Here is a 27,674-nt window from a genome sequence, read left to right as displayed (position 1 = left end):
ATACACAAACAGTAGTCGATCTAACAAAAAAAAACCAAAGACCTGGAAAAACCAAAGAAAGGTGATGGAAATCAAAAAAAATAATCAGAAATGCCTGGAAAATCTCAAAAGGTCAGGCAGTATCTGTGGAGAGAAAGCAGAGTTAACATTTTGTGTTCAGTAAACCTTCTTTAGAACTGAATGTTTACCTAATTTACTATCGACACAAAATTTACATGATAGCCATGGCTATTTCAGGCCTCTACATTAAGACAGCTTAAACCAGCTTACTTCAGCAAATTAATTTGATAGAGGTTTGAATATTTAATTATACCAATATGGCTCACAAAGTCCTGAACTGAATCACACTGATGCAGAAGGACTCAAATGTAAAACATTGGTCTATGCTGAGCTAGTTGAGCATCTTGAACACTGAATAAGGCCTAGTGAAAAAGGTACGCAAGTGAGTTGTCAAATCACCCACATTAGAACAATCTCTCAACTGGGGAAACATGGCACAATTCACTTCACCGTCACAAACAAATGTTTGATTGTTTTTGTCTTTAATTGGACTGGAAACTGATATAAAAACTGAAGGAAAATTAGAAAAGGCCACAGAAGAGACATACCCTAACAAACTATATTTATCTCTCCGCAAACACTGTTTTGAATTATCACACATGCAGGTAATTCCCACTTCTCAGTGGGAGAGATAAATGCCCAGTCTGATATTCAGAGGGGTTTGGGTGTTCATGGGGAATTCATAATGCTCCTTGCGCTTGCATGCCAACAATCAGGAATGCTGGGCTTTCATTTGAAGAGATTGGCTTGCAGAATGAGGCAGTGGTAGGAACTACAACAGTACAGGACTATGCTTAGTCCAGGCACAGAATTCTATGCAGTTTTAGATTAGATTAGATTCCTACAGTGTGGAAACAGGCCCTTCGACCCAGGAAGTCCACACCACGCCTTACAGCATCCCACCCACACACCCCTGAACACTGTGGGCAATTTAGTATGGCCAATCCACCTAGCCTACACATCTCTGGACCGTGGGAGGAAACCGGAGCATCCGGGGGAAACACATGCAGACACGGGGAGAATGTGCCAACTCCACACAGACAGTTACTCGAGGCTGGAATCGAACCCGGGTCCCTGTCGCTGTGAGGCTGCAGTGCTAACCACTGAGCCACCGTGCCACCCTACATATTTAACACAGGAAATACTTGTATCGGCGGCAGTATAGTGAAGAGTCACCAGATTGCTCCTTGGATGAGGTGGTTGCCACATCGCAAGAGCCCAAAATAAAGACACAAGACAGGAGGAGAGCATTCAACCCCTGAGGACTGCTCTGCCATTCAGTAAGACCACAATGGGTTTGCATTTCAAATTCCACATTCCATCTAATCAAAGTAACCCTTCACTGACTGCATTCCAAAAATTTATCTCCATGTCTTAAAAACACTGAACTCACTTTAACCATGAATAAGGCATTGCTACACATGTTCCCACATAATTCTCTACTAGAATATCCAGGTTTTTGCAAATCATTCAACAGGATGGGATTTACTCAAATTTGGAAAAAATATGGACATGAGACAAAGGCTACATGGTTTTATGCATTGAAGGTCATGCCTTTCAAACCAGATTGAGTTTTTTGAGGAAGTGACAAAGATGACTGATGAGGGCAGGGCAATAGATGTTGTCTGAATGGACTTTAGCAAGGCATTTCACAAGGTTCCTCTTGGCAGGCTAATACAAAAGGTGAAGTTATTAGCTCCGCAGCAGGATGGTTACTGAACTTGATTAGTCATAGAAGACAGAGTAGCAGTGTTTTCCTGAATGGAGATCTGTAACCAGAGGTTCTGCACAGCAATCAGCAGTGGGACTTCTGTCATCTGTAACGTACATCAATGATTTGACAGAGAATGCAGGTGGCTAAATTAGTATGGCACAAAGACTGAGGGACCTGCAGTCATGAGGAGAATTGCCAGAAGATACAACAGGATACAGGAGACCTGGGAGGAGAAATGGCAAATCGTATTTAATCCAGAAAAGTGCAAGTTGAAACATTCTGGAAGATCTAATGCAGGAGGCGAATTGTACAGTAATGCTATAAACCCTAGGTATCATCAACATAAAGGGATCTCAGCGTACAAGCCCACATTTCCCTCAAAGTAGCGACAGAAGTGGATAAGGTGGACAAGGTGGCATGTGACATGCTTGCCTTCATTGGTCATGGCAGAGAGTATAAAAATTGACAAGTCATGTTGCAGCTGTACCAAACTTCAGTTGGGTCACATTTGGAATTTTACTCAGTTCTGGTTGCCACATGCCTTCAATGGAGAGGAACAACCTGAGATGTTTAAACATTTATACAAGGCATGGAGAGAATGTACAGCTGGAGTCTTTTTTTGGAAGGTAGAAATGTCAATTACTAAGGGACAGAGGCTTAAAAAAGTTTAAAGGAAATGTGAGGCACAAATTTTTTTCCAAAATTCGGGCGGCACAGTGGCTTAGTGGTCACAAAAGCAACGTTTAAGCAGCATCTTGGCAGATACACGAGTTGGAGGGATACAGAGGGATACAAGCAGTGAAGCAAAAGATTTTTAGTTTAGAAAGGCATCATGTGGAGGCGCAGTCTTGGTGGGCCAACTTTCTTTGTTTAGATCTATCTCAGCCTTAAACATACACACATACTTTGCCACCACAGCTCTCTGTGGCAAGAAGTTGCAAAGACACACGCTCAGAAGAAATTCCTCCGCAGCTCAATTTTAAATTGGCACCCCTTTATTCTGAGACTATTCCCTCTGGTCCTGGACTGTCTGTTGACAGACTTCAGCACTACCATAATTCTATGTTTAAATGTTCTCTGAAGCTCTGCTCCCTCAAATCATCTCCTACTCCCCAGAAAGTGGGCATCTGCAATGTCTGTATTGGATATGAAATAACTGATCAATCACAGGACTCTGCACACATTACAGAATGACAGAAGTCAACGTACTTCAGGGCCTTGCATTCATTCCACACTTTTCATAACCTCAGGATGTCTCAAAACAGCACATCCAATTCATCCCTTCTAAACTGCCTCCCTGCTGAAAATTTAAAAAAACACTAACAATGAAGAGGCTAGTGCTCGCTGTCAGGGACTCCATGGTGCAACTATAATGTTCCCATGTCTGAGCCATGAGGCACAGGTTCAAGACCCAGCTATTCCAGAGGTGTGTAATAATCTCGGAACAGGTTGATTAGAAAATATCAAGCACTTGCTGTTTCACCTAGAGGGTAGTTCAGTTCACCTCAACGATCAAGTCCAATATTAGCTGTTTAACAGCTAATGTCGGTGGATGATTTAGGGGAAATGTTTTTTTTAAAAATGTGCTATGGAATTATCTGGAGGATGATTTTGTCCAATGGTCAACAATCCACTGTAAACCAGCTTTTATTAAAATTCATTCTATCGACTTAGTACACTGAGTGCCAAAGTACTGGATCTGATCACGTTCCCTATAAAATTGTTTCACAGATCAGAAAAAAATTCTGCCAAGGTATACAAATATACTGGATTCTGTATGCGCATAGCATACATAAAAGATGCCTAGGAACTAATTTCAAAAAGAAATTAAACAAAATCATTTCAATCTGTTCAAGAAGGGGAGTAGAGACAACCCTGGTAATTATAGACCAGTGAGCCTTACCTCAGTTGTTGGTCAAGTGTTGGAAAAGATTATAAGGGATAGGATTTATAATCATCTAGAAAAGAATAAATTGATTCGGGATAGTCAGCACAGTTTTGTGAAGGGAAGGTCGTGCCTCACAAAACTTGAGTTCTTTGGGAAGGTGACCAAACAGGTAGATGAGCGTAAACCGGTTGACGTGGTGTATATGGATTTCAGCAAGGCGCTCGACAAGGTTCCTCACAGTAGGCTATTGTACAAAATGCAGAGGAATTGGATTGTGGGAGATATAGCAGGTTGGATCGGAAATTGGCTTGCTGAAAGAAGACAGAGGGTGGTAGTTGATGGGAAGTGTTCATCCTGGAGACCAGTTACTAGTGGTGTACAGCAAGGGTTCGGTGTTGGGTCCACTGCTATTTGTCATTTTTATAAATGACCTGGATGAGGGTGTAGAAGGATGGGTTAGCAAATTTGCAGACGACACTAAGGTTGGTGGAGTTGTGGATAGTGACGAAGGATGCTGTAGGTTGCAGAGAGACATAGATAAGCTGCAGAGCTGGGCTGAGAGGTGGCAAATGGAGTTTAATGCGGACACGTATGAGGTGATGCACTTTGGTAGGAGTAACCGGAAGGCAAAGTACTGGGCTAATGGTAAAATTCTTAGTAGTGTAGATGAGCAGAGAGATCTCTGTGTCCATGTACACAGATCCTTGAAAGTTGCCACCCAGGTTGACAGGGTTGTTAAGAAGGCAGACAGTGTTTTAGCTTTTATTAATAGAGGGATCGAGTTCCGGAACCAAGAGGTTATGGTGAAGCTGTACAAAACTCTGGTGCAGCCGCACTTGGAGTATTGCGTACAGTTCTGGTCACTGCATTATAAGAAGGATGTGGAAGCTTTGCAAAGGGTGCAGAGGAGATTTACTAGGATGTTGCCTGGTATGGAGGGAAAGTCTTAACGAGGAAAGGCTGAGGGACTTGAGGCTGTTTTCATTAGAGAGAAGGTGGTTGAGACGTGACTTATCTGAAACGTATAAAATAATCAGAGGGTTAAATAGGGTGGATAGGGAGAGCCGTTTTCCTAGGATGGTGACGGCGAGCACGAAGGGGCATAGCTTTAAATTGAGGGATGAAAGATATAGGACAGATGTCAGAGGTAGTTTCTTTACTCAGAGAGTAGTAAGGGAATGGAACGCTTTGCCTGCAACGGTAGTAGATTCGCCAACTTTAAGTACATTTAAGTCGTCATTGGACAAGCATATGGACGTACATGGAATAGTGTAGGTTAGATGGGCTTGAGATCGGTATGACAGGTCGGCACAACATCGAGGGCCAAAGGGCCTGTACTGTGCTGTAATGTTCTATGTCCTATCATTTGATTTTGAAACACACAAGTGTAGCAAGTATTGAGTCACAGACTTCAAATTAGTTCATGCCCAAAGATCTTGCACAAACATCACAACTTTACCTTTATCCACTTCTCCAGAGCCTCGGTTGTACTGAGTGTAAGCAGACGTAATGCCGATAAGGCTGTTCGGTCGATTTTGGTGGGATGCAACATACGAATTATTGAAGGCAGAGATAGTGGCAGTTGAAGCTGTCGTGGTGCTTGACCTCATGCGTTGATAAGGCTTTGAAAGAAAATTGGGAACGTTTACAACAACGCTAAGAATGTTGAAACTCGCACCAAAAACATTTACAATTTTTTTTAAAATAAAGGTAACGAGCTTTCAACAAATTACCAATGAATTATTCACCCTCCTTAGCACCTTTCATTGGGAAACTGTCTGCAACATTCAGGCAGAGTATCTACCTAGCGCGGTTTGCAGAGAAATAGTTTGCTTCACACAGAGTAGGTGATTGCAAGTTGTTTTTAAAGGTAAGCTGCATGCGTTGTCCTAAACCAACATCCAATAAAGTCTGAACTCTTCTGCATCAAATCATTTTAAATGGTAATTAAAAAGAATCAGCAATTCCCAACACCCTAAAAGGGCCTGAAGCTTAAAAGGATGGTGAAATTTCAATCGTGACACCCAGCCTAGAAACTAGGCAGTCTCTTTTCTTCAGTACAGCAGGTAGGATGCAAGGAGGAAAGATGGTCATGTAAAACAGTTCAGTTGAGCTGCCAAAGACTTGATGCACAACTAAAATCTAGATAAAAACACACTGACAACAATCAGGGCCCACAAATCTTTTGACTAGCTGGAGTACACCTTCACTGGGTGGAATGCACAAAATGATACTTCATTCATAGATATCATTAATCCTTTTACTCGTTGTTAATTTTGGGGACTATTGGGTTACATGGCACCATTTAAAGAAACCAAAAGCAACTGTAAGCTCATCAGTAAGTGCTTTGTCCACATATTGCACAGCATGAAGATTCTAAAGACACTGAGCAAGGCATCGAGTTCTCGAAGAATTTCACGGCAAATTAGTTGAATGAGACGCATCATCAAGTACTGAGTTTGCTTGCATGTCTTGACAAAGAACTGTTGAAAACAATATATAAAGCTCAGCTCTAGTGCTGGTCTTCAGCATAAAACTCTCTAGAAAATGCAAGTCATTTATAATTAAATAATACCATGTAAGAACAAGAATTCAACAAATTAAGCTTCAAATGCAATGTGTTCAAATATGACTAATCAGAAAAACTTCCAGAAAAGTAAATCTGTTGCCTGTTAGGCATTTCTTTTGAAAATCTCTATTTTGTTCCACAAATGCAGTCATTGCTGGGTAGGCCAATATTTATTGTTCATCCCTAACTGCCCTCAAGAACACAAACACTGGCTTCATAAACTGCAGCAGTCCTTAGGTGTTAGAGATAACCACAGTGCTGTTTGTGCCAGGATCTTGACGTATTATTATCAAAGAGCCACTCTCAACTTGCGACACTGATGTTTACTGTTCAGCTGGAGTACTGTGTGCAGATCTGGAACCCACATTACAGGACAAATGCCCTGTCAACAATAGTGTGGTGACCAGTACAAAACTGCACTTGAGACCCAATACAAGTCCATCATAACATCCTTGGCTCTTGTATGCAATGCCTTGGCTAAGAAAGCCAAGTGCCCCAAAGGCCTTCTTAACCAAGACCTAACTATTGCCTTCGGCCCTCGACGTTGTGCCAACCTGTCATACCGATCTGAAGCCCATCTAACCTACACTATTCCATGTACGTCCATATGCTTATCCAATGACGACTTAAATGTACCTAAAGTTGGCGAATCTACTACCATTGCAGGCAAAGCGTTCCATTCCCTTACTACTCTCTGAGTAAAGAAACTACCTCTGACATCTGTCCTATATCTTTCACCCCTCAATTTAAAGCTATGCCCCCTTGTGCTTGCCGTCACCATCTTAGGAAAATGGCTCTCCCTATCCACCCTATCTAACCCTCTGATTATTTGAAATGTCTCAATTTAGTCACCTCTCAACCTCCTTCTCTCTGATGAAATGTTCTATGTGCAATGATCAATTAACATGAACAAAGTTCTCCAAGTTCTTCTACTTCCTTGTTGTTAGTCTTCCCAAAACAAAAGAAAACTCATGCTTTTCAGCAACAAAACAATATTTACGACTGTTCTGTCCACTTGACCAGCTCTTCTATAAATGTAAGGCTTTCCTCCTCACTAGAGATCTGCAAACTCACTGATCATATCTCTGACATTCAGGTCTAGATTATTTTTGTGCAACACAAACAGCAAGGGACCCTAAACCAAATAGTGCAGTACCTGACTGTAGAGGCTTCAACTTGCTGTAGCTACTTGTTTAGAAAAAAATCATACAATGCAAACTGTCAAGATTAGGAAACCTATCAGTCTTATAGTTCCCACCTTTCAGTACCTTGATTATTTTATTTTGTAATGCTATTATATCTTCTACTCTGAAGACAGATACAAAGTATTTATTCAACTCTTCCACTAGTTTTTGATTTCCCTTGTTTCATTCTCTAAGCGACCTAGATTCACTTTGGCTCTCTCTTCCTCCCTTTTAAAGTTAAAAGGAAACTCTTGCTGGATGTCTAGATATCATTTGCAGGTTTACTGTTTATTTTCTCCCCTCTTAGAATGATCTTTTGTTTGCTTTTAAAACTTTACCAATTCTCTTGTTTCTCAAAAATCCCTGCCACGCTGTACATGTTTATGCCTTCAAATCTGATACTATTCTCAACTTTGGTGATTAACAATGGTTTGTTTATCCCATTTAGAATTCTTCCAGCTCATTGGGATATCTCTTTGCTATGAGTCACAAGCTATTTTCTTAAATGTATGACATTACTCCTCAAGCATCTCAGCTGACAAATACCTTCCCTTGTCCAGTCCAGCTGACTCAGCTCTCATTGCTTTATAACAACATTTAAGTTTAGCACATTGAGAATGAGAACCTTGGGGAGAAAGCAAACTAAATGCCGGATTCTGCCATGTTGTGTTCATTGTTCTCCAAGGGATCTTTTACACTGAAATACTTTATTAAAGCAACCTAATTACGCAATATTAGGTCCAAAATAGCCTGAGCAGTTCCACAATATTTTTCCTTGTGGCTATCTTGGTCAATTTGATTAACCCAATTTGTGAGAGAATTGGGGTCACAGACCCTGACTGGTTCCCTATTTTCCCTTTTGCCAATAATACACAATCAAATGTCTTTGCATTTTTTCTTTCATTTTAACCAGTTGCGTTTTCTCATGCACCCTTTTCACTGCTTTTATTTTTGAAAACCTCGCATCCATTCTACAAGTTGAGAGTATTTTTTTGCTGTTTTAAGCACTTCCTGTCAGCCCTTTTCTCTCTCATCCAACCTGGTTTATCCCTTGAGCTTTGCTATCTTGGGTTCTCTGGACTTGTTGGTCCCACCTTATACAGTCAAGGTAGTACATTGGCCCTGCACTTTCACTCTTCTTTCTGAATGAATCCTATTGTTCTGATATATGTTTTGATGAGAAGTGGCTGCTTCCAGCCTACAGTCACATCCTGCCTTTTACTAAAATCAACCAATTCAGAAGTTGCTCTGTTTGTTATTGTCCCTTTCCATAATCTTATTGAGTTGTGGTGATTACCAATATAATGTTAGTGACATTTTTATCACTTGCTGGGTTTCGTTGCCTAAAATTAGATCTAGTACTGTTGCCTGTTTCCAAGACTGTCCACATAACTTAAAAAATTCACCTGAATGCATTTAAGTATTCCATCCCCTCTACGCCTTTCACACTTAGTCTACCCAGTCAACGCGGTATGTGTCAGTCAGGTAGAGAACTTCCTTATTAGGAATCTTGCCTTGCTATCGGATCTCAAGCAGTCTCAGCAAGTCAGTCATTCTAAGTGATGTTGCATGTTTGCATCCATGCAGCCTTGTTACAATCCATGTTTCAAGCAAACACCTAAGTGGGAAGGACAAACATCCTTTCACTATTCTTCAGAAAATAATTCTTCTTTGCTTGAAGAAACATCTTCAAAACTTGCCAAAGGCAATGCTGGGTTCATCTGTGCCAGTCTTGACTTTGATATCAATAGTTAACAGCTCTGGTTTGGATGCTGCCAAGGTAGCTCAATTTTGGAATGCCTCAAGCCTTAGATCACTGACTTCAATAGTCAGTCTTGCAGAGTCTGTGCGATGCAGGTTGGTAATGCTCAAGTGGACGACGAGCTCAAGCGGACGACTTAACACGGTAACAGACCTTTTGGTCCAACCAGTCTATGCTGACCATAATCCCAAACTAAACCAGGCACAACATTCCTGCGCCTGGCCCATATCCATCCAAACATTTCTTATTCATGTATTTATTCAAATGTCTTTTAAACATTATTACTGTACCTGCATCCAACACTTCCTCTGAAAGTTTATCCCACACTCAAACCACTGTTTTTAAAAAAAATTGCCCTGTTGTCTCTTTTTTCATCTCTCTCTTCTCATCTTAAAAAAAATGCCCCGGTAGTCTTGAAACACCCCACTCGAGGGCAAAGAGATTTGTCATTTACCTCATCGACATCCCTCTCAAACTCCTAATCAAATACCAGCTTATCCAGCCTCTCCTTATAACTCAAACCCTCCATACCTGGAAACATCCTGGTAAATCTATTCGGAACCCTCTCCTGCTTAATAATACCCTTCCCACAACAGTGAGACCAGAACTGGACAGAGTACTCCAGAAGAGGACTTGCCAATATACTGTTCAACCTTAACAGCACGTTCCAAGTCCTGTATTCAAAGGTTTAAGCAATGAAGTCAAATGCACTAAATTTAAAGTCAAATTTAAATTTTCTGCATTTAATACAGATTGGTTCAGAATACAAAGCAGAAAAGGTCATGCTCAACAGGGTTAAGTCTTATCACAGACATACTTCATTCCATCTAGGCCATACAAAGGCACTGTAGAATTGTTGTACCATCCTGAAGAGTATCCTGAACAGCTAAATTTTGCTAGACTTTTCCGTAGGCCTTTATGACTAATTGCTCAGCATTTAGGTCTATCAACAAATCATTGTTCTGCATTTCCCCTGGCACTGACAGTTTGCCAACTCTCTTCCAAATATCTTCCCAGCAATTCAGAGAGAGAAGATTCTGCCATTTGTGTCACATTTAATGGTGGAGTGTAACACCAACTTGAAAGAGAGGACACCTTTTCAGTTAGCATAGTCAGTCTAGTACAACAATGCTACCTCGAGAACTGGTTAAGGTGAAGGAGACCATGCATACCTCCAAGCTACAAGGGCATTCTATGACTTGTGTGCACGTGCAGCACATCACTTCAACCAAACCAAAAAGAATTCTCACAAAGTCAGTGTGACGTATTTAATGAAAATTAAAGCATTGCATTCTTGAAGTAGTGTTTACTAACTAAATCATGTAATTTTCTTTTCATTAAGACCAAATACCTCTTCGGTGTTTTTACTAAACCTTTGTCTCTCGTCATCTTGAGTTTCCACTCTATTCTTATCCTCTTGTTTTTCTCTGTCTTGCTTTTCCTTTTCCTTATCTTCCTGTTCTCGAGTTCGACGGTCTAAACGACTTCTCCCAATCGTTTTCTCAGCTTCTTGTAGGTCTGTTAGTGTTACACCCTGAAAGACAGTATTTTTCAATATTCAGTCATCATGGTTCATCATACATCCCTTATGCCATAACAGTAGCTAAACCAAAAGAATATTACTTTTACAAAATACTGCTGAGGCCTCAGCTGAAGTACTGTGTTCATCTCTGATCACCTCACTTAGACAGAATGTCAAGTCTTTAGTGAGGGTGCAAAGGAAATTGATCAGAACAAGGACCGTCAGTTTTCTATGGAAATTGGGAGAATTCATCTTGGAGCCAAGAAAGTTTAAAGATTTAATACAGGGTTACAAAACTTCAGGACTAGATGCTGAGAAACTACTATCAGCAGGGTCATCACCTGACAACAGTGAACCTTGTACATGGTACACTGCAGTCATAATGCATCTGTGGAACAGGCGATAAACATCAAGGTTGAGGATGGGATTCCATTCAAACAGACCGCCTTGTCCTGCAAGTTAGCAAGTTTCTTGAGCTACACACCACGAGGCAAGTGTAAACGGTTTGATCACACACTTGGCTTCTGCGTTGTATTGCAGAGGCTTTTGGAAGTCAAGAGTTGAGTTATTGCTGCAGAATTCCTAGCCTCTGACCTGGTCTTACAGCCACATACAAAAGCAACATCAACACTGGAGACGGACGGTCCAAGAAAAAAGTTTTTCTGAACCAAGGAGGGAAGAAAGGGAAGATTAAAACTTACCTGTGTTGACCTTCTCGACTGCCTAGCTTGCCGCGACCTGGCTTTTCTTTGTGACTCAGATTCTTCATCTCGAACAGGAGTTAAATACGACCTTGAAAATTAAAAGTGAGTTGGGTCAGGAAACAGCATGCCTTGTAATTTGTTTGAACAAACTTATCATTTACTTACTAACTTGCGCACAAGTGGATTCTCATTAATGATTGTTTACGTTTGTGTTTATTCACAAATCAAATATTTCCTTCAACTTCATTTCTCCTTACAGTTTTAAAAGCAAAGAACACATGCATATCTGCTTAAACTATTGCAAATGTAACAGTTTCAAAGGTTAAGCACTGATCTTGCATTTATTTCAAAAATTCATAACTGACCTGAACACACACAGTGAACATCTCAGTTTTGAATGCAAACGAAATTGAAAGTTTTAGTGACAAACACACAAGATTCAAATTTAATCCCTTAAACTCAAGCCCAGACTGTTAATTCTGGAAGAAGGATTTGTAAGAGTCACCTGTATTAGACACCACTAGCATGTGCACAACAACAACACAATGTGCAAGCAGAGTACACAAAATCACACTGGATTCTAAAAGGAATTAATTAAAAAACACAGCATTAAATCGAAAAGCTTGCAATATCTGGCATGCATTATAACAGCTGGCGACAAGGACAAAAATTGGCTGTAAATATTAGAACATTATACCCATGCTACACGTCAATCTTGGAATCTGAGAACAGATGGGCAGCCCTTAACCCTTTTGCTTGTTTTGAATACAAGTAACTAGTCCCACAAAAACAGCACTGACTCAAATGATTATACTTGTGATCTAAACACTTTCAGTAAGAAATGTTCAATTCTGTGCAATGCTATAGGCCTATCAGCAAAAGATTCAAATCATTTTGATTTCAATTACACGAAATTGCCTACAAACACAAAATTAATCAAATTTTAATTTCTGACTGAGTTGATTCTGCAATTTTTTCTGAACTGAAGATAAACTTGACAGAGAGCAAATTGTGCTGCATTTTCTGCACTAGACTGAACAATTACTAGAGAACAGTGAGCATCTTAGCTTGGAGACGTGATAACAGGACAAAGGACATGGTTGCATAGTGGACTGGTAACGCAGGGGTTCAGTCTCAGGAGGCAGGCTCGTCATCTCAAATCCTCAATGCCCTAGGGGGCACATACCTTCAACAAATTCATGAATTACCTGGTTTCCATCACAAGCTCAGAAGTCAATATACTCACTGGTAATGACAATGCTCAGTTCCATTCACAATTTCTCACATAATAAAGCCATCATTGTCTCCAAGCTGCAAGACGTAGACAAATTTCACTTTCAAACTGATAAAGGCTAACTCAATAATTCCATATCAATACAAGGCAAAGGCAACCTTTTCTCAATAGTATCCAAGTTCCGTATACGCTATTTATTTGGACCAGTGCTGTCCTCCTCAGATCACTGGAGCAAAATCTCAATTTCTATGTAACAGCATAGGCAAAATGGTCTAAAAATGTTACCCACTGTTACCTTATCAACGGCATTTACAAATGACTACTGGATGCCGCCCATGTCAGCATTTAAGTCTTTACAGTCTTCTGTGTCCATGAAAATCTCATTTTACTCCAAGCTAACTCAAATCTTTCAGAGAAGGAAATGACACCCCCATATCTGATCTGACCTCAATGACTCCATAAAACCATAAGATACAGGAACAGAATTAGTCCACTCTGCCATTTGATCACGGCTGAAATGTCTCTCCTGCCTTCTCCTCTTAACCTCCTTACTAATCAATCTGTCTTAAATGCACTCAATTACTTGTCCTCCGTAGCCTTGTGCAGCAACGAGTTCCACAAATTAACTACCCTCTGGCTGAAGAAATTCTTCCTCATCCCAGTTCTAAAGGTTGATCCCTTAATTCTCAGGCTGTATCCTCAGGCCCTAGTGTCTCCGACCTGTTGGAAACATCTTTTCCATGTCCACTCTATCAAGACCTCTCAGTATTCTGCAATTTTAATGAGACCAGTCCTACCCTTCTAAATACCTTACAGTACAGACCTAGAGATCTCAACTGCTCCTCACATAACAAGCCCTTAATCCCCAGGATCATTCTTCTAAAATCCAATCTTAATGCTTCTCATTCAATTACACGGGAACAGCAATTGGTCATTCATCCCCTTCACCAGAGCCAAAATGTTAACTGATTTTTATTCACAGATGCTGCCAGACCTGCAGAGAATTTTTGAGCAATTTGTTTTAGTGGTGAATATTTGTTGCATTCACACTGTGGCAACAAAACATTCCCATCCCTGCAACCGCAGGAAATGCTACACCTGCCCTTACATGTCCCCCCTCACCCCCATCCCAGGCCCCAAGACGACCTTCCACATCAAGCAGATGTTCACCTGCACATCTGCTCCTGTGGTATGTTGCATTCACTGTTCCTGTTGTGGCCTCCTCTACATAGGGGAAACCAAGGGGAGGCTTGGGGACCACTTTGTGGAACACCTATGTTCGGTTCGCATGAAACAGCTGCACCTCCCAGTCGCAAACCATTTCAACTCCCCTTCCCATTCCTCAGACATGTCCATCCTGGGCCTCCTGCAGTACCACAATGATGCGACCCGAAGGTTGAGGGGAGATCTAACAAAAACTTAGATGATAATGCATGGCTTAGAAAGGGTGGATGCTGGGAGGTGGTTTCCATTAGGCAGGGAGACTAGGACCCGTGGGCACAGCCTTAGAATTAGAGGGGGTAAATTTAAAACGGAAATGAGGGCATATTTCTTCAGCCAGAGCGTGGTGGGCCTGTGGAATTCATTGCCACGGAGCGCAGAGGAGGCCGGGACGTTAAATGTCTTCAAGGCAGAGATTGATCATTTCTTGATCTCGCAAGGAATTAAGGGCTACAGGGAGTGCGCGGGTAAGTGGAGTTGAAATGCCCATCAGCCACGATTAAATGGCAGAGTGGACTCGATGGGCTGAATGGTCTTACTTCCACTCCTATGTCTTAAGGCCTTATGCTAAAGAAACCAAAACCACAGTACAATACTTAAGACGCAGTCTAATCAAGGTTCTAAACAATCTAAGCAAGACTTGGCTGCTCTTGCACTCATCATCACTCAAGAAAGGTTAACACAGCATTAGCCTTATTCGTTGTTTGCTGCCACTGCGCATTAGCCTTTGGCGTCTAATTAACAAGGACACCCAAGCTGCAATGATCAAGGCTCACCAGTTTCTCTGGGTAACTAGTAGTATTAAACAAGGTGTCACCACTGTTTAGCACTGCTCTGCCAGGAACGAACACAAGCTAATTAAAAGCAAAACACTATGGATGCTGGAAATTTGATATAAAAACAGAAAATGAGAAACTCAGAAGGCCTGGGAGCTCAAGGACAAAGTGTCAACTTCTCGGGTCCATTTTGACTTCCTCAGAGTCACATCAAACTCAAAACATGAACTTGATTTCTCTCTCCACAGATGCTGCCAGACCTCCTGCTGAGTTCATACAGCATTCTGTTTTTTTCTTCAATAAACTAACCTGGAAACATGGATGCATATTCTTAAAACATACTAGAAATATTTCACAAAATAAGATCAAGAAGCATGATAAAACAGATTTCTTACTGATTATATCTTTTGAATACCTATATATTTTTCACAATCCTTCCAACTATGTTTGAGAGAGGATATGTGAGGAGCAATTACAATACATAAAAAGATGTTTGAAACGGGTTAACTTCACTGAAGTAAGTCAATGGGGTTTTGAAAATCATACCGTCATAAATATAGCATGTCAAATGATGAGTCCCATTAAGTAAATTTCACAGTGCTTGTAATGAAATGTTTGAATTTTGTACAGAAAATTAATGCCTAAATTTCACAAAGATGTGATCAAAGTCTCATTTTTCTACACTCTGTCACTCTGTTCAACCATGTTTGGGCATGCAACAGAATTTCACTCAAGAATTTAAATTGCCACTCAGTGGTATTGCACCGTCAACCACCATCTGTCTCGTGATTCCTCGGTTACATGATCACAATCTACTTCCTGAGCAACTTTATCTGGTTAATTTCAGGCGCGACACAAGGTTCGAATGTGGTCCCTCTGCATCTTTCAAAGCAGTCCTTCAGTGATGTCAGCTGGTGGTTTGGAGCTTTCGATCATTAACCCAAACCTTCAAGTCTATGAACTGACATTGCACCATTTCCTGTCTAATTTTAAGGTACAGTTAAAACAGAACTGATGTCATTTGCCGTGCTTCCAGTAAAAACTAAGCAAAGTTCTTGACTTGGTTCTCCTCCCGTGCTGCTCACTCAGGCTGAAGTACATAGAGTCTAGGGCTAAATTTCAATGTAGCTATTCAAAGTCATCTGCTTCAAGATTTACAACACGTCCATGGCTTCATAACCTACTCGTTTCTCCAGAGTGCTCCTATTTACCACACTTTTCCAAACTCATCTCACATACCCATGTTATTGCTCCAATCTTACTGAATGCCAGAGAAAGCTTGAACGGGTCACATGCCCATTATACTGGTGATAATTTCCAATAGCTGTCCATTTCTTAAAGTCTGAGCTAACAACTCCTCTCATGTACAGATTCTTCCTGACTTATTTCCATCTTACCTCAAGACCATCTTGCAAGTCCCTGTACATATGCACATCCAAAACTTACTTGATTTCATCTTCCTCCATTCTTTTGATTGTCTTTTGAAATTTGAGAGTTCCATATATGGAACACTAATCTTACGGCTCTCAAAACCCACAATGTGAGCCATGTAACATTTTTCAGCTCTTAAAACTAGCCAGGCATTCATTTGATTCTGTAAAGCACCGTTAAACACTGACCACATAAAACAGTAGTCTACAATACATATTATCTTCTCACGATTCAGCCGGAAAACATCACAAGTTCAAGACCACATGAAAACCAGTTCAACTCCTCCACGGTGCAATACTTGCACTATCGGAAACAAATCCCATCTGAAAAGTTAATAAATTTTAATATAACCAAAACTACATACCCACATTAGGGATGACAAATGACTCCTAATTTGAAGCATTAGCACACATTTTAAATTCTAATTCATTACCATAAAAAAAATGGATGTGAGAGCATATTGTTTTCTAAATAATTGCTTTAGGCTCCCCATTCAGTTCCAGTGTTCACTTTTCTTACAACATAATCGTTAACCACATATTCAGACACAACTTCTAGCTGGAGTGAAAACATTTAGTTTATGGTTGCTTCCCTCCCATCTAGATGCTGCTTTCAATTTCACCCAACATCAGTAACTCAAGCTGCGGCACAGCTTCACTGACACCAGTAACCATACTGTGTGTTCACACTCAATTTAGGTAAGGCATTAACATTAATTTTGTACAATTATGTTTTTGTGAGATGTTCATCATTCACCATTGTTTCAATAATTCGACATCTCGAAGCAACACAGTCCTGGACAAACTTAACCCTTCCTTGAACTAACTATTAAATTGTTACAAATTACTATAATTACTGCATTAGTTTTATTGTAACCTGTTCCAGTTGTTCCACTGAACTGGAAAACGAGAAAAAAAACTGCAGATGCTGGAATCCAAGGTGGACAAACAGAGTGCTGGAAGAACACAGCAAGCCAGACAGCATCTGAAGAAAAAAAAGTCAGCATTTCGGGTATCACCTTTCTTCAGGTAACAGCCAAAATGTTGACTGCTCCTGTCCTCCAAATGTTGCCTAGCTTGCTGTATTCTTCTAGCCTCCAGTTTGTCAGATTGGGAAACGCTGGTCTTCAGCAAGACCAGAGTCTCCTTGCACACAAATCACCAAGGGAATGGGTAGATACAGCAAACAACCAGGAAATCAAATGGTTGCATTCCCTTTACAGTAGAGGAAAATATAATGTCCAAATGGAGGAAGTCTTATTGCGATTATAAAAGAACTTACTTAGAAATAGTTGGACAAAGGTGTGGCCTCTCTACCCAGAGACAGGATGACTAGCATTGAAGAAAGCGCAAAGTCTCAATTGTCTGCTTTTAGGCTGAGGGGATTGTCCTAAAGGAAACATGAATACTATGGGCCCAAAAAGATTAGAATTACCAAGTATTAATGTGGTCTCACTGACACAGTCCTTTTAAGTTGGCTAGAACTTATTGTAAAGGAAACAAATGGGCTGCACGTAAAAAGTCGTCCCTTTAAAAGATGAGATCTTAGACAGAAACTTCAACGGACCACACAGTGTAACGGATTGGCTGTCAACAGCAAGGGAAATTACATAAAATATGGGTCCTGGGAGGAATCTTGGCGGGATAATCAGCTACGTGAGGTCAAAAGAAAATCAGCAATTGAAGCTAGGTAAAAGAAAGAAAAAAGTCTTTTACGTTAAGGATCGTTGGAATTCTTCACCCCAGAGAACTGCAGATAGTCAGAGTAAATTCAAGACAGACGTAAGTAAGACATTTGAAAGTTAAGCAATGAGTTGCAAATACTGTGACAAGATAGATTTTCTCATGGAACTCTATGATCATGCTAATTTCTGCCATAATTAGCATGCTTCTCCCCTGGGTTTTCCAAACCAATCCATAATTCAAGATGTTTAATGAGAAGTTAACACAGAACACACCCTGATTCCACGTCAAACTGCAAGTGCTCAATTCAAATATTTAATACCAATTCTGTTAAAAGTATGATAACTTAGAACGTGTCCCCAACATCTCATCAAATCACAAATTTAATGCAATGTTCAAACTTAATAAAAAGGAAAGCTTATAATCATGCCAATTGCTTTCCCTTCATATCAGAAGTTTTGGACAATTCAGCCTAAATTTTTGGTTACATTTTGAAAGTCCAACTCTTCACAAATCACACGCTAGTATTAATGGCCACAAAAGCATGCAGGTGTTCAGCTCACCGAATCTCGAAAGGAACCAACAGTCTGATGGGAAAAAATTGAGTTTTGGTGAAAATTTAAAACACTAAGTTACTGGTTTGTAATAAACCACAGTCTAGATTTTCAAAATGAAGGGGAGAACAAAGAAGAGGAAAGGAACTGGGAAACAGAGGAAAAGAAAAAGGAAAAAGAGAACAATTGAGAGAACAACAGGAACAAGCAGTTGAGGTTCAGAGAGGGGAGCTAAAACAAAAAGAGTAAGGCAAAAATTCCAATTGGTCTCAGTTTAAACAGATAACAAAAATACAAATGCCAAAACACATTATTGCAAACATACAAATGCCAAAGTTGCTGCACTAAACACAGAATGATGAATCAATAAAGTTCTCAAATTATTTTGTCCATTACGAATTAGTGACTATTGTACTGATCAACATTTAAAGGATACTTCCACAGAAATACCAAAATCATCTATGAAGTCAGTTCATGCCAAGTGTAACTTTTTCAAAATTGTGTCAACACTAAATGTGACTAACAATCCTGGCACTGAGTTTGGCCTAACTCTTGGAAGTTGCTGAGGAGCATTGATATTATTGAAAATTCAGGTATTTACACAAAGTCCTCCGTGGCTCTGTTCTTAGAAAATAGATTAGCATTTGCATTTGGCCCTTAGGTTTCTCTAAATTTTGGCATTTGCATTGACTTGAATTTAATGTACATAACTTCTGAAGAAGACGACATACAATATGAAGACGACATACAATATTTACCATATTCTTTTCATCAAACATTGCAGAAGACGCAACTAACTTGGTCAAGCATGCCAAGGCTTTTATTCATCTCTCACTAGTCTAAGACTAAATATTTGCTCATTTCTTTCCACAGAGCTACAGTAGTTAACGCACATGGGCTAGAATAAATCAGTCCATAGTTTGCTGGTTTATCTCCTTACGTGAACAGAACTGTAACATTTGCCACTTACAAGCACAGACACAAAATTCATTTGATAAAAATGACTAAAGCCTGTATTTCCTGTTGTATTCTTGGACTGAAAGTACTTAAATTTGCTTTTTACTTTTACTGCTACCAATTAGCACATGCATCTCCAAATCTTTTACGCCTTCTCCTCAGGTATTTCTACACTCCCATTTGCACCTTCCTGTGAAAAAAGTTGAAAAGAATCTCCAACATTTTTGTTATAATGACTGCCCACAACTATTGTCAGAACAATAAGCGAACAGCTAATAAATTATTCCTATAGCTGATTATCAGATCATTTGTGCCTCTAACTTATGGGACCTGGTTATGTGCAAATTGTTGGCCACATTTTCCTACATTGCAACAGTGAAGTGTTTTGTCACCAAGCTTGAGAAAAGGGTTAAAGAAATAAGTTTGTTTCCTTTGACTTGCTCTTGACCTATTTTGGAGAATGTCAAAAACAGAATTAAACAAGAAATTAAAACAACAAAAATTACCATTGAAAGCTCAGAGCAGATCATATTTCCTGAATATTTCCTCTAGAATATCTTGACATTTCAACAATTACAACTGTAATTCAGGATTCTGTGTCTGCATGAATTCACAAGCATGGTCAAATAAAACTGATTGAAACGGTGGTCAGATATCACCACCTAACTTGGCACAGTTATTACAAAAGAGCACCACTAGCAATAGTCATCGAACCTAAGAGCAAGCCAAATTCTATTTCCATAGGCAATCTTAGTTCACTAATACAATACATATTTGGAGCAGCATTATCCCTTTCTGTACTCCTTTTGCTGAAGAATTAAATTCAATAATTTAATTTGAAGAATTGTTTTAAGTCAGACCTGATATCTGTCCCCAAAGCATCACCGGCTGTCTGAGTTACCCTAATTATGACGCATGTTAAATACCTGCATAATAAACTGAACTAACATTATCCAATCCATTCTTTTTCACCAGCTGCATTTAGTAGTCTGCCCAACACGAAGAAACAAGCAAAAAACACCAACACCAGTTGAATACAAGTAGTGGAAATCTGGACAGTACACCTTTAGGAACCATGACACAACATGAGAATCTTGAAATTGACTTTGAAATTCATGCTCAATCTAAGGTTTGTTAAGATTTTGAAGGTTCTAAAACCAAATTAAGAGCCACCTTCCTAAAGGTGCATCAACACTATCAGGAAGACTACACACCTTCGTCTCTCCCTGACCTCTGCTGTTGAAGAGACAGTGCCAGTTGTAGCAACCGTTGAAGGAACATTTTCTTTCTCTCTTTCTGCATTGTCCCCCGTCGAGAACCGATTTGAAGTACTACAGCATAATCAAGCAGCAACACAAACAAGAAATAAGCAAAGCACAAACATGAAAATAAAATCAGCCAAAATCAATTTTTAATATATTTTGTATGACTTAAGGATTGGTTTTACAGGTTAAAAACAATTAATACCTTTGTTTAAATAGTTTTAATTTCTCCAGTCAAGTTTGTCTCTGCAGTCTAACATGCAACTTAAGAATTGTTTCAGATACTGGCTGACTAGTATGTTGGTACCTTCTGGGAGTTGATTTGTTGTGTTTTGGAAAGAAATAAAGCAGTCCGAGGATGGGTATGATGTATTTTCAAGTTGTTGGCACGTAAGATTACCTTCCCTTCTGGATCGGCAAGGGTAGAAAATGAAAACAAAATGGAGCATGGAGCTTGCAAAACAAGTGCTGGAAATACAATAGATGTAGCAACACAAAAAAAACTTCTCTTTTCAGCTTCAAGCTTCTCACCAGTACCAAAATAAGGTCTACATCTTACACGTTAGCCCATCTTTTGTCTCAACTTCAGATGGATCCACTTATCTTTTTCTCACATTTCAGTGACTCTCAAAATACTTTCAGGAATAAAGTTTAGATATGCTCAGCTTCCTGGTCTGGACTGAAATATTTGATGCTTGCACACTTGTAAGGAGCAGTTAATATAGTTCAGCCCTTTGTTCGTAGTGGCACTGGAACCTTGTTGCCTTTGATCGTGTAAGATTTTACTTGCACTTTCTTCACTTTTGATTTCAAGTAGTTATGCAACAGCTTCAGGAAAAACACAAGTGTAATGTAATTTCCCATACAATTCAAAACATTTCACATCAAGAGAATCACAAAGGCACTATTATCTGTTGGAATGATTTGTAACCTGATGCTAAAGTACAACAATCCCTTATCAACTGTCTCCTACTTGTGAATAAGATACCGGACCATTACCGCTCAAAGTTATATCCTCATTGTTCCCACTCAAGACTTCATCGACACCCTGGTTATGATCATCAACATTTACACAATCCCCAATTGCCCCAGGTACAAGGTGCACTTCTGCAACTCACTAAGGATTACCTAACAGAGTCTTCCAAACCTACAACTGCTGTCATCTAGAAGGCCAAGCAGATAAATACCCTTCAAGCCGCGCATTATCCTGACACGGACTGTAATCTTTATTCCCATCACTGGGCCAAAATCCCAAAACTTCCTTCCCAACAGCACTTCAGGTGGGTTTCCTCTCCTTGGGCTACAAGCTAGGGCAGCAAGCTCAACTTCACTAGCTTTGCTCATGGGAGCTAATAACTCTTCAAATAATTTTCAAAACTTGAACAGTGAGTTAGGGTCCAGAGACAAGAAAGTAATCTTTGAGTCAATGATTCCAACGTGCATCTGAAGCGACACGAGCCAGTGGCCAAATATCAAAGTTTTGGCTAGCAAAGGGGTTATTTTGATTCTTCCTTTTTTACAAATGACAATTGCATGTATAAATTTGTTACCCTTAAGACATACAAACAAAAGAAAACATACAACATAAAACAGGAATTTAAAAAAACACCCCACTAAGTCTTTGCAGTTAATTTGCTTTACCTGCCAGAGGAAGTGGATGCAGTGCTCCTGGGAATAGGTTGCAGGCTGCTTAATGAGGTAATGCTTGCAATGGCGTTGGTTGAAATGGCACTTTGAACAGGACTGATCAAATCTTCTTTCCTTCTACCAAAAGAACTACTGAAGGGAAAGGCAAAGTGAGGAAAATGGTTCATTAAAAGTACATTGCAAAGTCACCACAATGTCAAATATGGATTTTAAAGGTAATTATACTTTGAAGTAACATTTCGAAATTCTTCCTGACACTTAAATGCGTCAATAAACAGAATGATTGGTGAAAAGTCTACACATGATATTCCATGCTTTAGCATTTAAGAAAACAAAAATAGACATGAAAGGCATCACCTTGCCACAAATGGAAAAATCACTTCTACTTCAAAAAAAAATAACAATCAGAAATCCAAAATTCTTTCTTGCCTTCCAGTTAGGCAGGGTTTAAAGGATATTGTTGGTCTCTTGCACACACATGCACAATGGTACTCAATGTTTACAAGATTCCAGAAGCACATCAACTTAATTGACAGAATGGAACAGAAACATACTTCAAGCAATATTCAAGTAAATTCTGCACAAATTGAGGCAAGGAACTGTGTATTTCTCAAGTGTTACAAAATAGCTTGCACAATCGTGTTTCCGTCTGTCCCAGTGGGAATAATTTATTATTCTTTGGGAACCATTTTGAATTGGAGGCAGATTCCGAAGAATTTTAATTGAAAACTTTTCCAAGCCCATACATTTTTTCAGAAGGGCAGCTTAAACACAGAAATCAGCAAATGAGCATATTCTTACTTGTTTTCAGTTGAAGCTTTCAGTCTTCAAAGTTCGGCAAGAGTTTTTACTGCATTTAGGTTTTAGGCTATGTGCAGTTACTGAAGTTCAACTTTCCACAACACAAGGGAAATAATTTGACCAAAGAGTAAACAACAGATAGTCCGTGAGAAATAAAGACTGGGAGAGGTCATTATGGAAAAATTTCAGAGTGAAACATATTCAACAAAATCACATATGGAAATGTACCAACATAACATTTTTGATCTTCAATATCAGGCTTTGTTTTCAAACGTATGTTATGGGTATTAAAATGCTAGCCTGGGAACATATTCTTGATGCTGCAGTTTGATTAATTTGCATGACACTGAAAAAGCAAGCCCTAAAACCTTGGCAATCCCAAAATTTAAAACAGCAGTTGTCAGGTAGATATTAATTCCTGGTAATTATAGACCAGTGAGCCTTACCTCAGTTGTTGGTCAAGTGTTGGAAAAGGTTATAAGAGATAGGATTTATAATCATCTAGAAAAGAATACATTGATTAGGGATAGTTAGCACTGTTTTGTGAAAGGTAGGTCGTGCCTCACAAACCTTATTGAGTTCTTTGAGAAGGTGACCAAACAGGTGGATGGGAGTAAACCGGTTGATGTGGTGTATATGGATTTCAGCAAGGCGTTCGATAAGGTTCCTCACAGTAGGCTATTGTACAAAATGCAGAGGAATTGGATTGTGGGAGATATAGCAGTTTGGATCGAAAATTGACTTGCTGAAAGAAGACAAAGGGTGGTAGTTGATGGGAAATGTTCATCCTGGAGACCAGTTACTAGTGGTGTACTGCAAGGATCGGTGTTGGGTCCACTGCTGTTTGTCATTTTTATAAATGACCTGGACGAGGGCGTAGAAGGGTGGGTTAGTAAATTTGCAGACAACACTAAGGTTGGTGGAGTTGTGGATAGTGACGAAGGATGCTGTAGGTTGCAGAGAGACATAGATAAGCTGCAGAGCTGGGCTGAGATTTGGCAAGTGGAGTTTAATGCAGACAAGTGTGAGGTGATCCACTTTGGTAGGAGTAACCGGAAGGCAAAGTACTGGGCTGATAGTAAGATTCTTGATAGTGTAGATGAGCAGAGAGATCTGTGTCCATGTACATAGATCCTTGAAAGTTGTCACCCAGGTTGACAGGGCTGTTAAGAAGGCATACAGTGTTTTAGCTTTTATTAATAGAGGGATCGCGTTCTGGAACCATGAGGTTATGCTGCAGCTGTACAAAACTCTGGTGCAGCCGCACTTGGAGTATTGCGTACAGTTCTGGTCACCGCATTATAAGAAGGATGTGGAAGCTTTGGAAAGGGTGCAGAGGAGATTTACTAGGATGTTGCCTGGTATGGCGGGAAGGTCTTACGAGGAAAGGCTGAGGGACTTGAGGCTGTTTTCATTAGAGAGAAGGTGGTTGAGAGGTGGCTTAATTGAGACATATGAAATAATCAGAGGGTTAGATAGGGTGAATAGGGAAAGCCTTTTTCCTAGGATGGTGACAGAGAGCACGGGGGGACATAGCTTTAAATTGAGGGGTGAATGATACAGGACAGATGTCAGAGGTACTTCCTTTACTCAGAGAGTAGTAAGGGAATGGAACGCTTTGCCTGCAACGGTAGTAGATTCGCCAACTTTAAGTACATTTAAGTCATCATTGGACAAGCACATGGATGTACATGGAATAGTGCAGAGTAGATGGGCTTCAGATCGGTATGACAGGTCGGCACAACATCGACGGCCGAAGGGCCTGTACTGTGCTGTAATGTTCTATGTTCTAATTCTCCTTCAAGCTGTCCATTTTACAAAAAGGAATAGGTGCCAGGAGGAAAGGAAGCTGAAATTTGGTAAACCTACAATGACGTGATTTTAAAATTAAAGCTAAAAATGGGTTTGAGCTAGTTAATTTCATTCAAAATATTTTGTAACAAGAACACAGTATAACGAGTTCAACCATGTAGTTTGTAAAATGGTCAGAAAATGCTTCTTGCTTGATAAAGATCTAACAGAAATTGCAAGGTTTTAAAAAGGTCACTCAAACATGAAACCTGAACACAGAAGACAGCCAGCATCCAGTGTTTGGAAGACACAAGCAATTGGCAGATGACCAAAAAAATTGAGGAAAAAAATTGTCAATCAGTTTGGAGTTTACAGTCCAGAACAGTTCATATTTTTCTGCGAAACCCTGCAGCAAATACAGTGAGAAAAGTATGCAACAATGAAACTTGAAACTGAGCGTGCAACAAGGACTACCTGTACAAGAAACATCACCGGGGCAGATTTGCCTGTTCCTGTACACCATGGTATGGTAGAAATAAACAGAACCGCCTGAGAGCTCAGATTATCTCCAGACAGACAGACTGCCATCCCATGCATTAATTTAAAGGGATGGAAAGAAGTGTTTCTTTGGGATGCTTATGACAATATCTTAATTGGGTTTCCTTCAAGCACCGTACCCAGGAGTGTAGGTTCTCGGAATACTCAAATTCCAAGGATATAAACACATGGGCAGAAGCCACTACATGCATTTTAAAATGCATCTTATCAACTTACATAGAATCAAAGAATGATGTAGCACAGAATGAGGCCATTTATCTCAACTTAATAAAATGTGAGGCTGGATGAACACAGCAGGCCAAGCAGCATCTCAGGAGCACAAAAGCTGACGTTTCGGGCCTAGACCCTTCATCAGATGAAGGGTCTAGGCCCGAAACGTCAGCTTTTGTGCTCCTGAGATGCTGCTGGGCCTGCTGTGTTCATCCAGCCTCACATTTTATTATCTTGGAATTCTCCAGCATCTGCAGTTCCCATTATCTCTCATTTATCTCAACTTGCCTGTACAAGCTCTTGGAAATGATTTTCCTGGTCCTATTCCCTTGTTGTTTGCACACACACAGATCTCAGTTCCTCCCTTCACAGGTTAAATTAAACCATTTTCCTTTTGAAAGTAATGGTTAGCCAGAGGACAATACAGCAGCTGTGCCAAAATTATAATATGGGCCGTAGGTGATAAAGACACACTTCTGTCAGCATACTGACCACTGTGATGAATAGGGTGCAAAAGTGCAATGGAAATGCAAAGTAAGTCAAACAAATTATTGGCAAAGTTATATCTGACTCACGACAGCTTCTTGTACAAAAAGGTCAAGACAGTTTAACAAATTCCCTCTTTCCCATGAATCACAACTATCAAAAGCTGCCCCCAGCAAAGACATCAATCAAGGCCATCCAAAACCAAAATTTTGAAACAGATACAACAGACTATAAAACACCAGAACACTGGAAATTAATTCTCAAAAGATAGTGTTAGAAGGCTTGGGGAGGGTGGGGGAGGGGTGTACGGAAAGGAAATCAGGTCACTGTTTGGTTACAATCCCTTCAACAAAGCAGGAGGATCACATCTGATACATTAACCATGCTTCGCAGTTTTCATTTGGGGGTAAAACCTATTTCCAGGTTTTTGTTTTGAAGGCAGTACTTAAGATATTACAATTTACGTAGTGACAGTGAAGTTATCCAACCACAAACTGATGTATCCAGATTCTATTCTTAATAGAAAGTGATACCTCAATTATAATATGACTAAACACAATAACGTACAGACATACACATACATACAACATGCACAAAGGATGAATGTGAAGCACACAGAAGAAAAGCATTCTCTAGCCAAACTAAGGTGATGGTCTTTTCAAATAGCTCAATGTTATACCTTTTGTAGACGCTGTAAGATGAGTACTGAGTTGAAGATGGTTGCCTAGGCTTGGAATTAGTAGAATCCAAGCTGATGGCTGAGGAAGAGCTGGTTGGGAGATCTCTGGCACTGTTACTTCTGCCTATTGCTAGCAGATACGAATTACTGCATGCATACCAAGCAAGAGAGCACATCAAAACAATTAGAAAAAATGTAATAAAAGCAATAGGAATACATGCCACATGCAAAATTCAAAACACAAAACGAAACATCTTAAAAATACAAGCAATGTTAAATGAATGACAAAAGCTACAAAGTTGCTTGCAACATTTCGTTTGACTAGACAGCAAAAGACAAAATTTCTCTGGACAACTATACTTTGCAATTAAAGAATCAGAATAGCGACAACACAAAGGAGGGCCATTTAGCATTTCATGTCTCTTCTGGTGGTCTGAAGGAGCAGGTCTCCTCATGCCATGCCCTTCTTGTCTGTTTTTACCCAGTTCCCTGTTCTCTGACATGAGGAAAGCCTTTTCAGTCATCATTACATCTTCACCCAGTTACTAGAAACATTTACTAATTCTCAACTCCTGTAGCTTTGCCCTATCTGAACTATCCAGATCTGTCACGGTTTTGAAAAACACGATCAAATTTTCCTCCCCAAGTTTAAAAAAAGGACTGAACTTGTTCAATTTTTCAAAATGCTTAAAAGGTCCTCATGTCTGGGCCTCTTCTAGTGGTTTTTTTTCTGCACCTTCTCTAACACCTTCATATCCTAAAGCGTGGTAATAGAACTAGATGCAATATTACAGTTCAGGCTGAACAACTGTTTGAAATCCAGTACATCCCTCACCTTCCTGGACCTCTCAGTCTCCATCTCAGGCAACCAGCTTGTAACTGATGTCCATTTCAAGCCCACTGACTCCCACAGCTACCTAGAATAGCTCCTCCCACCCACCCTCCTGCAAAAATTCCATCCCCTATTCCCAATTCCTCCGCC

At 39.9% G+C, this 27,674-nt stretch overlaps 1 protein-coding gene across 8 annotated transcripts in view; it reads right to left on the bottom strand.

The window, feature by feature from the left end:
- The window catches only part of ppp1r12a (protein phosphatase 1, regulatory subunit 12A), a 193,120-nt gene that overhangs the window by 29,593 nt on the left and 135,853 nt on the right, over positions 1-27,674 (bottom strand). For 3 of the 8 annotated variants that reach the window (XM_059652591.1, XM_059652593.1, XM_059652594.1), the window contains 7 exons: positions 26,693-26,839; positions 22,162-22,299; positions 20,473-20,589; positions 18,311-18,334; positions 11,401-11,491; positions 10,529-10,711; positions 5,122-5,284 (listed from right to left, as the gene is read on the bottom strand). In XM_059652591.1, coding sequence (XP_059508574.1) covers positions 5,122-5,284; positions 10,529-10,711; positions 11,401-11,491; positions 18,311-18,334; positions 20,473-20,589; positions 22,162-22,299; positions 26,693-26,839 — 863 coding nt within the window. The remainder of the gene's footprint in view (positions 1-5,121; positions 5,285-10,528; positions 10,712-11,400; positions 11,492-18,310; positions 18,335-20,472; positions 20,590-22,161; positions 22,300-26,692; positions 26,840-27,674) is intronic. The other 5 variants (XM_059652592.1, XM_059652596.1, XM_048548681.2 and 2 more) reach the window with 3 other exon arrangements.

Source organism: Stegostoma tigrinum, chromosome 18 (genome assembly GCF_030684315.1).
Source record: "Stegostoma tigrinum isolate sSteTig4 chromosome 18, sSteTig4.hap1, whole genome shotgun sequence".
Classification (NCBI taxonomy): domain Eukaryota; kingdom Metazoa; phylum Chordata; class Chondrichthyes; order Orectolobiformes; family Stegostomatidae; genus Stegostoma; species Stegostoma tigrinum.
Note: the sequence above shows the minus strand (reverse complement) of the source record. Positions and strands in the feature narration are given on the sequence as shown.